The sequence below is a fragment of the Nematolebias whitei genome, chromosome 14 (assembly GCF_014905685.2).
Source record: "Nematolebias whitei isolate Nwh7 chromosome 14, NemWhi1, whole genome shotgun sequence".
In the NCBI taxonomy this organism is placed as follows: domain Eukaryota; kingdom Metazoa; phylum Chordata; class Actinopteri; order Cyprinodontiformes; family Rivulidae; genus Nematolebias; species Nematolebias whitei.
In genome coordinates this window covers 866,181-880,258 of record NC_056511.1, presented here as the reverse complement: position 1 = coordinate 880,258, position 14,078 = coordinate 866,181, and the positions used below count along the sequence as shown (strand labels likewise).

Sequence of the window (14,078 nt, the reverse complement as noted above, 5' to 3'; positions counted from 1 at the left end):
GAATTTCTGTCCAAACGTTGTCCTTCTGTCCAAACATTGTCCTTCTGTCCAAACATTGTCCTTCTATCCAAACGTTGTCCTTCTGTCCAAACGTTGTCCTGCAAGATGTTCTTTACAATCATGACTGGTGGAACTTCTAGTGACTGTTCTGTCTCTCATTAAATGTAAGTCACGTCTCAGGTGCTGCACGATTGATGCATTTATGAAGCAGTTTGAGACAACAGAAACTATTAAAACTATCAAAGCTCATTAGATTATATTTCTTAATGTTACAGTGCTTATAGCAGATTGGCTTTTTATCTGTAGTTTTTACAGCCTGATTGTATAAAGAGTCGATGTGTTTGGTTGCAGGTGGAGAGGCCTGAGCCCATGCGGTCATGCAATATGCCGTGACAAAAATCATAGCATGCATATAAAGCAGGGCCGCCTGACTTGATATATGGTTTATAATTAATTTGAAACAATTAATATTACTTTGTATTGTTTTTGAAAATATCTTTAAATGTTTATCAAATTTAAGTTGAGGTTCTTGCACCAAGCCCAGGTATTTAAATTATGCAGCAGAGAGAATGTTTTCATTTTGTAAATTAACATTAAATGTTTCTTTAAAATCAAGTTTTCTTATTGCGATGGAGACAGTTTTTGAAATGTTCAGAACTAGCTGATTTTGGAGGAGCCACTGCTAGATGTCAGACACAGCTGGATAATACGTCTCCAGCTTGATCTGGTGATTTAGCGGGTGCATAAAGAACTGCATCACCCGTATAAAGTTGACAGTTGACACCTGAGCAGTGCAGAGGCAAGTTGTTTATGAAGAGACTAAACAGCAAAGGGCCGAGTAACTTGTGGGATGCCCTTTTTTAAGTTCAAAAATCCAGATTCGTCTTGATCTAATTTAACACACTGAGCTCTAGGCTGAAGATAAGATGTAAACCAGCTTATTGCCTCAACGGAAAAATTAAATTCCGACATTTTATATAAAACCAAACTATGGTTAACCATATTGAATGCCTTTTTAAGGCCGATAAATACAGCACCCATCACATTGCCCTTATCCAGGGACTTCTTAAAAATTTTCAGTTAAATAATGTCATATTTTTAGATAATCATTTGACCCCAAGTGGCAGACTGGGAAGAACAGAGTCAGAAGTTACAAAGGAATAAATGTTTTTATTTTGCAAGTCAAAATCCTCCAGGCTGAAAAAGAAAGCAGGGACAAGGTGAGTATCCAGAATGATCTTCAGAAAGCAACTGATCAATTATGTTGAGGTTCTTGTTCTTACTGCAATGTTTCTTGTAGTCAGGTCCAGAGAGAAGAGGTTCAAGGAGTCCCAGGGTTCAAGGTGATCCAAGCAGTGAAACAAGGTGAGTGTTGGTTGAGACAGGAGCAGGTCGTCTGAGGTGGAAAAAACTATCTCTGCAGGAGATCAAAACAAGGTCTTCAGATACAAAGTGCTTCAAACAGATTTAGTGGCTGGTCACACACTTTACCATAAGCATGATAATGTCCCGGCGCTGGAGGCATGTCTGGCAGAGGTTCTTATACCCGGGCAGAGTAGTCCTCCAAACCAGGAACAGGTGTGGAGTAGTGGTTGATTAGGATTGGATGCAGCTTATGAGTGAGAGAATGGCTGGTAGACCTAAAACTCCTACAGACCCCCCCCCCCCCCCCCAAGAATCGCCCCTTGGCGATTTCATCCTCTTTTCAGGAAATTAAACCAATATCCAATATCTGAGACCTAGGGATCCAGGAACGTTCTTCAGGGCCATAACCTTCCCACTCCACTAAGAATTGGAGTCCCCTGCCTCTTCATCGTACATCCAGAAGACGTGTGACTGTGAATGCAGGTGAGTTGTCGATTAGGCGGGGGGATGGGGGAGGCTTGGTGGGAGGGGTCAGAGGACTGTTGATTACCAGTTTTACGTGAGATACATGGAATGTAGAGTGAATCCTCATCGATGGTGGGAGTTGTAGGCAGACGGCCGATGGATTGATTATTTTAGATATGGGGAATGGTCCGATGTATCTGGGGGCGAGTTTTCTTGGTGTGTCTTTGAGAGAGATGTCTTTTGTGGAGAGCCATACCTTTTCACCCACCTGGTAATTTGGAGCTGTCGACCGGCATCTATTAGCAAACCTCTTGTTTTGTGTTGCTGTCCTGAGTAGTGCTTCTCTGGTCTGAAGCCAAACTTGGCATCATCTTCTGACATGGTGCTGAATAGATGGGACAGAGATGTCTGAGTCCTGAGAGGGAAAGAGTGGGGGTGAGTAACCCAATGATGCCTCAAAAGGAGACAAACCTGTTACTGAGGAGACTTGTGAATTATGGGCATACTCGATCCAGGGTAGGTGTTGGCTCCAAGAAGATGGGTTACTGTTAATCACGCACCTTAATACAGCTTCCAAGTCCTGGTTGCATCTCTCCGTTTGGCCATTAGACTGAGGGTGATAGCCGGAAGACAAGCTGGAGGTGGCACCCAAGGCTTCACAATATGCCTACCATACTCGAGAGATGAACTGTGGCCCCCTGTCAAACACAATATCAAGCGGAATACCATGGAGACGGAAAACATGGTTTACCACCAACTGTGGCGTTTCAAATGCAGAGGGTAGCTTGTTCAGAGGAATGAAGTGAGCGGCCTTAGAGAATCTATCAACCACAGTGCAAATGACAGTTACCTTCTGACAGAGGAAGACCGGTGACGAAATCCAGGGCAATGTGGAACTACGGACGACTGGGAGATGGTAGAGGCAGAAGAAGGCCTGCAGGGGGTTTGTTATTATTCTTTTTGCGAGCACATGTTGGACAGGCAGAAACAAAATCCCTCACATCATTAGACATGTTGGGCCACCAAAAATGTTCCTTAGTGAGGTGTAGCATGCGTGTGATGCCAGGATGACATGTGAATATTGCCGTGTGAAGCCAATGCAGTACCTTGCTGACCATAGAAGCCGGAACAAATGTTCTCCCTGGAGGGCCCATACCAGGGTCAGGTTCGATCCGTTGTGCTTCTCGGATGTCATTTTCTATGGCCCAGGTCATGACACCAGCTGTGCAGGATGCAGGTAAGATACTCACAGGGGTGTCAGAAGTTTCAGAAGAGGAGAACTGGCAGGACAGAGCATCCGGTTTAATGTTGCAAGAACCCAGAATGTACGTGATGGAAAAGTTAAACCTGGCAAAAAAAAAGGGACCATCTGGCTTGCCGTGCGTTTAATCTCTTAGCCCCCTGAATGTATGCCAAGTTCTTATGATCAGTCCAAATAATGAATGGCAATTCTGCACCCTCCAACCAATGTCTCCACTCCTCGAGAGCCATCTTTATGGCCAACAACTCTCTATTACCGACGTCATAATTTCATTCAGCAGGAGAAAGATGACGGGAAAAGAAAGCACAGAGGTGGAGTTTCCCATCGTCTGTCACTCTCTGAGATAACACAGCCCCCACACCTGAATCTGAGGCATCCACCTCCACAATGAATTGTCTGTGTGGGTCAGGGTGGGATGGGATTGGAGCTGAAGAAAAGCGATGTTTTAGTTCCTGGAAGGTAGTTTCCGCTGCTGGGGTCCAGGTAAATCTTTGCTGGGTTGAAATGAGCTGGGTGAGAGGTAAAGCAACTTGGCTATAATTCTTAATGAACCGCCGATAAAAATTTGCGAACCCCAGGAACCTCTGTAGCTGTTTTCGGTCTAGGGGCGTAGGCCATTCAACCACAACTCTGATCTTTTCAGGGTCAGAACAAACCTGTCCTCTCTCAAAAATAAAACCAAGGAAGGATACAGTGGACACGTGAAACTCGCATTTCTCAGCTTTAACGAAATGCTGATTCTCCAACAGCCTCTGAAGCACTGCTTTTACATGCTTAGGGTGTTGTTCCTTATCCTTGGAGTAAATCAGGATATCATCCAAATAAACAAACACAAATATGTTTAAGAAGTCTCTTAATACGTCGTTAACTAGAGCTTGAAACACTGCAGGTGCATTAGTTAATCCAAAAGGCATGACCAAATATTCAAAATGGCCTAAAGGGGTCTTGAACGTGGTCTTCTACTCATCCCCCTCTCTGATCCTCACCAGATGGTAGGCATTACGAAGGTCCAACTTGGTAAAAATAATAGCATCCTACAGTTGCTCAAACATGGAGTCCATAAGGGGCAATGGGTATTTATTTTTAATCGTAATTTGGTTTAAACCCCTGAAGTCAATACATGGCCATAGTGTCTTGTCTTTCTTTGCTACAAAAAAGAACCCCACCCCAACAGGAGATGTAAATGGCCGAATGATACCAGACTTAAGAGACTCATGAATGTACTGTCTCATAGTCTCCTTCTCGGGTCCAGACAGATTATATAATCTACTTGAAGGCAATGGTACGCCTGGAAGGAGGTCTATGGGACAATCGTACGATCTGTGGGGAGGTAACGACAAAGCCCATTGCTTGCTAAAGACCGGAGCCAAAGTATGGTAAACTGAGGGGATATTAGAGAGGTTGATCTTTTCTATGGTCTGTTTATTAAATACCCCGGGAGAGATGGCTGAACGTAAACGTTCTCTAAAGCAGTTATCTCCCCATTTCTCTACTCTATTTTCAGACCAGTTAATGAGTGGGTTATATCTCTTTAGCCATGGATAACCCAGAATCAGTTGAGACTTGGTAGAATCAAAAATAAAAAACTCACCCTGCTCATGATGATTGCCCGAAACTATGAAGTTAAACTTTATTGTCTTTTGAGAAATAGAGGAGATGGTCTGTCCAGTGAGGGCGGCCACAGCGATAGCAGAGTTAAGTGCTGTGGTAGGTATCCGTAGCTTTTCAGTCAGGTCCCTGCTGATCAGGTTCTGCTCTGCCCCAGAATCAACCAGAGCAACAGGAAAATTAGTAGTGTTAATGCACAGGATAATAGGTAAACATTAATTCTTGCCAGGAGAAAAAAGAAGAAATACCCACCAGTATTCCCTGGTTTACTGGTGAGCTCTGTCTTTTAAAACGTAGGTGACATGTAACAACAATATGGCCCCTCCTACCACAGTAGAGACACTCATTGTGGTTAAGATGGCGTTGACGCTCTTCCGGGGAGAGTCTGGTCCTCCCAATCTGCATGGGTTCAGGGTCCGATGGAGCAGTTACCAGTGCGGACCAAGCACTTCTGGTTTTGGGGTATGTATGGGGACTGTAGTTCTCCAACATATTTTCACGAAAACAATTATCAATCCTAATAGCAAACGTGATCAGGTCATCTAGGCTTGCTGGTGCCTCTCTGGTTGCTATTTGGTCCTTCACTTGTTTATTTATAGCATTAATAAATGCGCTCTTGAGCGCAATCTCACCCCAGTCGGAGTCCTCCGCCAAAATGCGGAAGTGGGTGGCGAATTCGGCGACGGACCTGCTTCCTTCGCTTAATCTGAACATCCATTGAGCAGCCTCCTCCTGTTGTAATGGATGATCAAACACACGCCGAAAATCCTCGAGAAAGGTGGCATAAGTTAAGGATTGCATATCACGTTTATTGAGGTGAGCACGAGCCCACCGAAGCTCTTTGTCCTTAAGTGCGCTAACAGTATAAGTTATGCGTTAGGCATCAGAGGTGTAGGTTAGTGGTGCATGGCTAAATGCCAAGTTACATTGTAACAAAAAACCACCACATTTGCTGGCGTTACCTTCAAAAACCTCAGAGGGACGGACATCTGGCTCTTGGGGAGTCGTGACATTCAGGGGGACTGATGAGGAGGTTGCTGGCTGTTGAAGAGGTTGAGAAACCTGGGTCGTAGGCATAAGAGCAGATAATTGCTGTTGTAAGGAGAAAATTATGCCTCTAAGCTCCCGGAGGTTGTCTTGTGTTGTTTGTTGCTGTGAAAAAATATTTTGTAAAGTTTGGTCATGACGGTCTATGCGTCTATTTTGTGAATGGATGGACTGCTGAATCTGTTCCCCCCCAGTCTTATCTTGGGGGTCAGTTTGGCCGGGACATTTTGTCATATTTTTAGATAATAATTTACCCCAAGTGGCAGACTGGGAAGAACAGAGTCAGAAGTTACAAAAGAATAAATGTTTTTATTTTGCAGGACAAAATCCTCCAGGCTGAAAGAGAAGGCAGGGACAAGGTGAGTATCAAGAATGATCTTCAGAAAGCAACTGATCAATTATGTTGAGGTTCTTGTTCTTAGTGCAATGTTTCTTGTAGTCTGGTCCAGAGAGAAGAGGTTCAAGGAGTCCCAGGGCTCCAGGTGATCCAAGCAGTGAAACGAGGTGAGTGTTGTCTAAAAAAGTTCAATCTGGTCCTCTGGACATTCACAAAAACAAAAAAACAAAACAAGGCAAAACAAAAAAATGTAGATACGTTTCATCTTTCATCTGAAAGACTTCCCCAGTCTGGGGTGCTGTATTCAGCTCAGGTGGTGAGTGCTGGTTGAGAGAGGAGCAGGTCGTCTGAGGTGGAAAAAACTATCTCTGCAGGAGATCAAAACAAGGTCTTAAGCTACAAAGTGCTTCAAACAGATTTAGTGGCTGGTCACACACTTTACCATAAGCATGATAATGTCTTGGCGCTGGAGGCATGTCTGGCAGAGGTTCTTATACCCAGGCAGAGTAGTCCTCCAAACCAGGAACAGGTGTGGAGTGGTGGTTGATTAGGATTGACTGCAGCTGATGAGTGAGAGAATGGCTGGTGGACCTAGAACTCCTACAAATAGCAACTTGCCATTTCAGTAGAATAACCTGGTCTGAATCCAAACTACAGTGGGTGGCGTAGTTGCCTAGATTCTAAAAACTCAATCAGTTGTGCTGCAACTGTGGTGATTGTGCCTCTAGTGGTGTGTCTTTGTCCTGTTTCCTCTCGTATTATTTCTCCTTTCCCACACCTGTGAACCTGACAGGCTTTTTGTGTTTAGTCCTCGTCAGTGTTTGTATATAAGTCTGTGTTTTGATGTTATTCCTTGTCTGATCATCGACTGGTTTTCCCTCCTGAGTTCCTACATGTTCATAGTGATTTTCTACGTCTCTTCCAAGATCCTGAGTTTTGCTGCCTCGACAGGTTCTTTATTTTGTGTTTATTAAAAGTATTCCTTCATTTAACCACAGGGTCTCAGAGTCCTGCCTATACCATTGGGTTCTGCCTTTAAAACTTTCAATTACGACAGTATGCCCAGACCACAACTAGAATCTAGCAAGCAGATGACTTGAGCCGAGTACCGTGACCAAGAAGCAGCTCGGACGACCCGGTGGGAGCAGGCGCGGACGGAGGAGCCTGTCATCTGGTGGGGCGGTTTCCAGACCGAACCCATCTGGAGACAAGATCACTGCAGCCCGGAGGTGGAGCTTCTGCCATCACCTCTTCTAGTGGAGGAAGAAGAAATGAGGTCTCAGTTCCAGGGGAGCCGCCTGGCTTTTAAGTCAGTTTCTTCCTCTATCTCGCTGCCTTGCTCGCCGCACTTGCTCGCCGCACTTGCTCGCCGCTCTTGCTCACCGCACTTGCTCGCTGCACTTGCTCGCCGCACTTGCTGTGGTCTTCTGAGGATGACGCTGAGCTAGAGGATGAACTCTAATACGCTCTTTTCCTCAGCTCGTGCCGCTGCCGCAGGAGGAACAAGCAGCAAAGATGGGTCGGAACCACCAACCCCCAGCTCCAGCCTTCAACCTGTTTTCCCCCCACGCAGCCTAAAGCGCCAGGGAGAATTTCAAAGGAGGAGGAGCAGTCAACCCCCCGTTCGTCGATGGAGCAGAAGAAGGGGGGCTAACCAAAAAGAAAGCCCAGTCAGCTTCTTCCTGCGCCAGCGGATGAATCTCTTCAGTACCAACCCTACTCCTCAGATAAGTCATATCTTGAATCCATTGCTCTAAACAGCACAATTCAAAATCTGCTCTCATCTGCCGAACTCAATACAGAATACCAGTATACCACTTATTCCTTAGCTGAAGAAATATTACTGTCTCAACCTGCAATAACCCAGATCTCAGAGTACCATCAATTACTCATTAACATAAGGACTTTCAAAGAACAGTTTAAACACCCATCTCTCTCCAGCTCTACTTTGCTGCCTCAGAACCCACATGAACCACCTGCTCCTTGTGCATCAGAGAAGGTCTAGGAGGACAAGTCTCACACTTCATTCAAGAGGGTCCTGGAGGACTCCTGTCTCTACTCCTTGCCTGGTGTGGGTTCTGGGCCACCTATGGTCTCCAAGTTTCCTGATGTCAGAGTTTCGGTGGGTGACACCCACAACACTCCACCTTCTAATTCCTCAGAGGGGGTGGGACCCGATGCTCCACCTCCTTCCTTTGCTTTGGTGGGGGCTGGCCCCAATGCCCCATCTTCTTGCACCTCTGTGGGGACTGGTTCTGACACCCCATCTATTGGTGTCTCAATAATGGTTGGTCCTGACACCTCATATTGTACAAAGCCTCCAGTGGGTCCCAAGTCTCTGTGGGTCCCAAGCCTCCATGGGTCCCAAACCTCCAGTGGGCCCCAAGCCTCCAGTGGGCCCCAAGCCTCTCCTGAGTCCCCAGCCTCTCCTGGGTGCCAAGCCTCTCCTGGGTGCCATGCCTCTCCTGGGTCCCAAGCCTCTCCTGGGTGCCAAGCCTCTCCTGGGTCCCAAGCCTCTCCTGGGCCCCAAGCCTGCTGCAGTCCCTGAGTGTCCCACATCTTCCGAGGGTCTCAAGCCTACAGCTGCTTCACTCGAGGGTCCCACACCAGCTGCTTTGCTCGAGGGTCCCACACCAGCAGCTGCTCCGCTCGACGGTCCCACGCCATCTGCTTCACCTGTGGTCTCTTCGCTTCATCAAGGGTCTATGCCTCGTCCAGGGTCCGAGTCTCATCCTGAGGTGTCCACGCCACTTGGGTGTTCTACAGCATCTATAGACCTGCTCCTGAGTTTTTGGATGGCCTCCTGGCCGCCCGCCTTTGACGTGGTGGATGGCCTCCCGGCCGCCTGCCTTGTCTGCCTCAATGTGGTGGACCACCTCCCGGCCACCCGCCTGGCCGGCTTCAATGTAAATGGATAAATGGTAAATGGACTGTACTTATATAGTGCCTTTCTATCTGATCAAGATACTCAAAGTGCTTTACACTACAATCTGTGTCCTCATTTACCCATTCATACAGCACTCTACTAGAGCTATACAAAGCTAATTGAACAAATCATTCTAAAGAGACTAACCAGTGCTTTAGATCACATTCATACACTAATGGGAGACACAGCAGAGGCTATGAGGGGTTCAGTGTCTTGCCCAGGGACACTTCGACATATGACTGCTGGTGGATTAGAACCCCAAACTCTTGCATTGGAGGACGACTGCTCTAACCACTCAGCCACAGCCACCCACTGCGATGTGGTGGACAGCCTCCTGGCCACCCGCCTGACATGCCTCAATGTGGTGAACGACCTCCCGGCCACCTGCCTGACCAGCTTCGATGTGATGTATGGCTTCCCGTCCACCCGCCTGACCGGCTTAGATGTAGTGGACAGCCTCCTGGCTGCCCGCCTGACATGCCTCAATATGGTGGACGGCCTCCTGGCCGCCCGGCCGCCTGCCTGAACTTTTTGTGTGTGCCTTTGTGTATTGTATGCCTAGTCTCCCTCTTGTGTTGTGTTCCCTAGTGCCCTCCGTCCTGTTTTCACCCTCCTCCCACCCAAGTTTTTGGGGACATGGTTTTTTGGATGTCTGGAGATGTCCTTTAAAGAAGGGGTAATGTGGTGATTGTGCTTCTAGTGGTGTATCTCTGTCCTGTTTCCTCTCATGTGATTTCCCCTTTCCCACACCTGTGAGCCTGATATGTGTTTTGTGTTTAGTCCTTGTCAGTGTTTGTATACAAGTCTGTGTCTTGATGTTAGTCCTCATCTGGGCATCGTCTGGTTTTCCCTCCTGAGTTCCTACGTGTTCATAGTGATTTTCTACGTGTCTTTCAAGAGCGTGAGTTTTGCTGCCTCAACAGGTTCTTTATTTTGAGTTTATTAAAAGTATTCCTTCATTTAACCCCCATAGTCTCTGAGTCCTGCCTGCACCATTGGGATCTGCCTTTAAAACCTTCAATTACGACAGCAACAACCTTTTCAATTACTTTAGATAAAACTGGTAAAATTGATATAGGGCGATATTTACACACAGACTCCTGACTTCCTGTTTTGAATACTGGAATGATTACTGCTTTTTTCCATGAACTTAGAAAGATACTTGTTTTGATGGAAAGATTAACGAGCTGTGTCAATGGTTTAACCAGAACATATCTATTTTTTAAGAAAACAACTATTCATGTTATAAATGTTATTTGTTTTGGAATTTGAAAGCTTATTGATTATTTCTGCAACTTTTGTATCCTGAACCTCTTTAATATGAAAGGAATCTGTTGAGGTAATTCCCAGTAACTGATTAGGAGAATCTACAAATTGAAAATGTTCTGATAATTTTTCAACTGATTGTAAAAAATATGAATTGAATTTGTCAGCCAAAGTGGCATTTTCAGTTATACTATTACCACTGATGGTAAGTTCTGTGATCCTTTTGTGTTTATTGGTCCTGCTGGTCATCCATCCATCCACTCATTATCTTTTACCCGCTTCTTCCACTTGTGGGTCACGGGGGTCGCCGTGCCCATGTCCAGCAATCACTGTGCAAGGGGCGGGGTACACCCTGGACAGGTCGCAAGTCCATCACAGGGACACATAGAGACAAACGAGACAAACAACCATTCACTATCTCACTCACACCTAGGGACAATTTAGAGTTACCAATCAGTCTAACATGCATGTTTTTGGTCTGTGGGAGGAAACCGGAGTACCCGGAGAAAACCCATGCAGCACAGAGAGAACATGCAAACTCCTCCCAGAAAGACACTCGGACCAGGGTTTGAACCAGGGACCTGCTCGCTGAGAGGCAGCAGCTCTACCAGTTGCGCCACCATGCTGCCCCGTACTGCTGGCCAGATTATTTAAATGCTTCCAAAGTGTACTATTGCTGGTTTTAGCATTGTCAATTGGTTTAGTATAATATGAGGTTTTGGTTTTATGCAGTTCATATACCACTTTGTTCCTTAAGCTTTGATAAATTAAAAGGCTAGTATTTCATTTTGAACATAGTGATGTTTTAAGAGCCAAATCCCGCTTCTTCGTAAGTTTTTGTATTTCTGTATTTATCCAAGGTAATGTCTTTTTTCCTAGATTTTAACTTGCTTTGTGAATTTTTCAATAACTCTTGCAATTGCTGCTGTTATGGTATTACAGCACTCCTCTACATGATCTAGATGCATAATTTGGTCCCAGTTTATCTTATTGAGTTCCCTTTCAAATGACAGTTTTTGTTTTAGGAACGATGCATTTTATTCTTTCATGGTTAGGTTTACCAAAATACTTCAGCCATTTTCTAGTCAGTTTTCTAGCAGTCAGAGTCATGTTATGGTCTGAAAGTCCTGTATTCAGATTGTAAGTCCTTGTAACACATTCTGGTTTGTTACTAAATACCAGGTCAATTACGGTTTTAGTCTGCTTAGTTAACCTTGTCGGTCCTTTAATCATTGGTTGACAATTAAATTGTCTTGATTGCTTTTAGTTGTTTGCAGTGTTTATCAGACCAATGGATATTAAAATCTCCATACCATATTGTCTCTCTTTGAGAATCAAGTTGTTTAACTACAACACTCAGTTCATCATAAAATGTAGCATTATAAGGTGGAGTATAGAGAACAACAATGTTAAAATTCATAGTAAGTGATAGAATTACATTCAAGGCAAGGCATTCCAGAGGGGTGTTCAAATCAACCAGCTGGCATTTAAATTTGTTTTTCATTATATGAGAACTCCTCCCTCTTTGCCTGTTTTTCTGTCCTTTTAAAAAGCACTGATACCTGGTGATGTCTATCATATTGATTTGTACATTGCTGTGAAGCCAGGATTCTGTTAGACAAAGATAGTCCAGGTTTGAGTCCAGAAGAAGTTCAAAAACCTGATCATGCTTGGGTAATAGGCTGCGTATGTTTAACCGTCCGCCTAAAATTCCCTTTGGTTTGCACTTTACGTCCCAGAGCACACAGGCATGATTAACAGATTGAAAAAATAAGTGCTGCTTTTGTTTTTGAGCAGCACGATTGTCAGTTCCTTCCAGGCGCGTTGGCAGGTTGGCGACTGTTTCCCCATGCCCCACGCCATCCAACGTGTCATCCCTCGACCAAAAAGTCAAAGCCCACACCTCCACCCTCAGCTGCTGAGAACTGACAGACAGTAGGTGCAGTAGCTCCTGGACCTGGAGTGGGGATCTGTCCGACAGGGCGACCCATTGATATGGCCGTGGGTGGTTGTACTCACACGTAGCTCCGATGCGCTCTGTTTCTCTCCAGGATGTAGCTCCACCAGCTCCTGGCTCTGAGCCAACATTCCCTCCAGCTTCGCTGTGTGATGCGCCAGTATAATTGGAAGTAATGTTACCTGCACTGCTTCACCTGTATCAGGCACAACCTCCACAGTGCTAGCCTGGTGCTTCAGCGTGATAGGACCGGGGTTCAGATGTATGTCACCAGCCAGGAGTATAAGCACCAACAGTATTTTAGATGCATACACTCTACCTTGGTGTGATGTTGATGTATTTGCGCTATTTCTAGTACTTTTGTGCAGACCTTTTGATGCCCAAATAGAATACTGAGTAAGATTTCCATGTCCAAACATATAAAGCATTGTTTGTTCACCATTGTTCCGATCAACTAGTTTGCCCTCGTTGTGTAGAAAAAAGTTATGGATCCATGCACACCATAATATTAAGAAAAGTTGTAAAATACAGAGGGTATGAGTGGAGCCCAACAAATCACTTCTCCCCTCGGCAGCCAGTGAGACTAACCTGCAGAAATAAAGGTTGAATTGAAAGATCAAGTGGACGAGAACCTGAATCAATTGAATCCGAATCATGGTTCTTTATTTTTAACACGTCTTTAGTTCACAGGTCCTACAATTCATGGAGACTGTCAGGACAGAGTACCCAATGATCTTTGAGGCCAGCAACCAGTGGCAACCAAACCTCCTAAAACAAACCAGCCTAATTGCTAGTAAAATATCAGTGCATTGGTGTTAAACCTACAATGTTCATCAGTGTCAGGAGATACTTTTGAATGTGGTCCCGTCCATGGAAAAGAAGAAGAGAATAATCAACAGCCAGAAGAACCTGGAAAAGGAGAAGAAACCTAAGCATAGTTCAGTAACATGTTAGTTCTGCTGTTCACTGAACTCAGGACTGAACAGAACAGGTACCTCAATGTGAAACATCTCAGCAGAACGCTGCCTGCGGGCAGACCCGGACCTTGATGGCTCCACATTCAGAGATACATCGGAAGAGCCAAAGAGAGGACCTAGAAACAGATGAAGGTTACTGTTCTATTGTCAATTAATGACCTCCACAACCAGAAGGTAGAACACAGTCAGGACTGATCTGAGGTCAAAGGTCAGATGGGTTCCAGCAAACATTGTTGCTGAGGTCCATTAGAGAGGTGAAGCTGGGTATGGTAGTAATGTGTCCTTCTGTGTCGAGGCTTTGAAGCGTGTGTCAAGTAATCCAGGAGGATTTATGTGGAGCGTGTATCAAGGCGTGTATTGATGACGCATGTAGTGACGTTCGAGGCCTTGCTAGCGGGACGTACCACGTGACCGATTCAGGAACTGGCTCGTTTTATGTGTGAGATTCAAAATATAAGGGGCAGACAGAAAAAATATAGACAGGTAAATCCCATTGAGCCTTGAGGACTCATTTACAAGAGAGACCTGTTTAACAAAGAAAGATGACAACAATGGACAACAGCAACAACAATAAACAATTATAAAAAGTCATAATACAGTTTTTTTTTTTTTTTTTTTTACAAATAGGATGGCTAAAAGGAAAATGAATATTCATGGCTCAATGGGACAAACCTGTTTAAATAAAACTTGAATAAAAAATAGTACAAAAACAATACACCAAACAACAGCATCACGGACATGAGTCTGTGTGAGCAGATGAGTATGAATGAACACAGCAACATGAAATAGACCAGTAGCATGAGAGCAGCAGCACATATCACAAGCAAGTGGCATTACAGTGACTTTTTTCACAGTGATAATCCTGGTTA

The 14,078-nt window shown here is 45.0% G+C and overlaps 1 protein-coding gene across 1 annotated transcript in view; it reads right to left on the bottom strand.

The window, feature by feature from the left end:
• The window catches only part of adamts2a (ADAM metallopeptidase with thrombospondin type 1 motif, 2a), a 103,448-nt gene that overhangs the window by 76,436 nt on the left and 12,934 nt on the right, over nt 1–14,078 (bottom strand). The window contains exons 5-6 of the mRNA XM_037688179.1: nt 13,228–13,325; nt 13,058–13,141 (exon numbers count right to left, since the gene is read on the bottom strand). Of these exons, the coding sequence (XP_037544107.1) occupies nt 13,058–13,141; nt 13,228–13,325 (182 nt within the window). The remainder of the gene's footprint in view (nt 1–13,057; nt 13,142–13,227; nt 13,326–14,078) is intronic.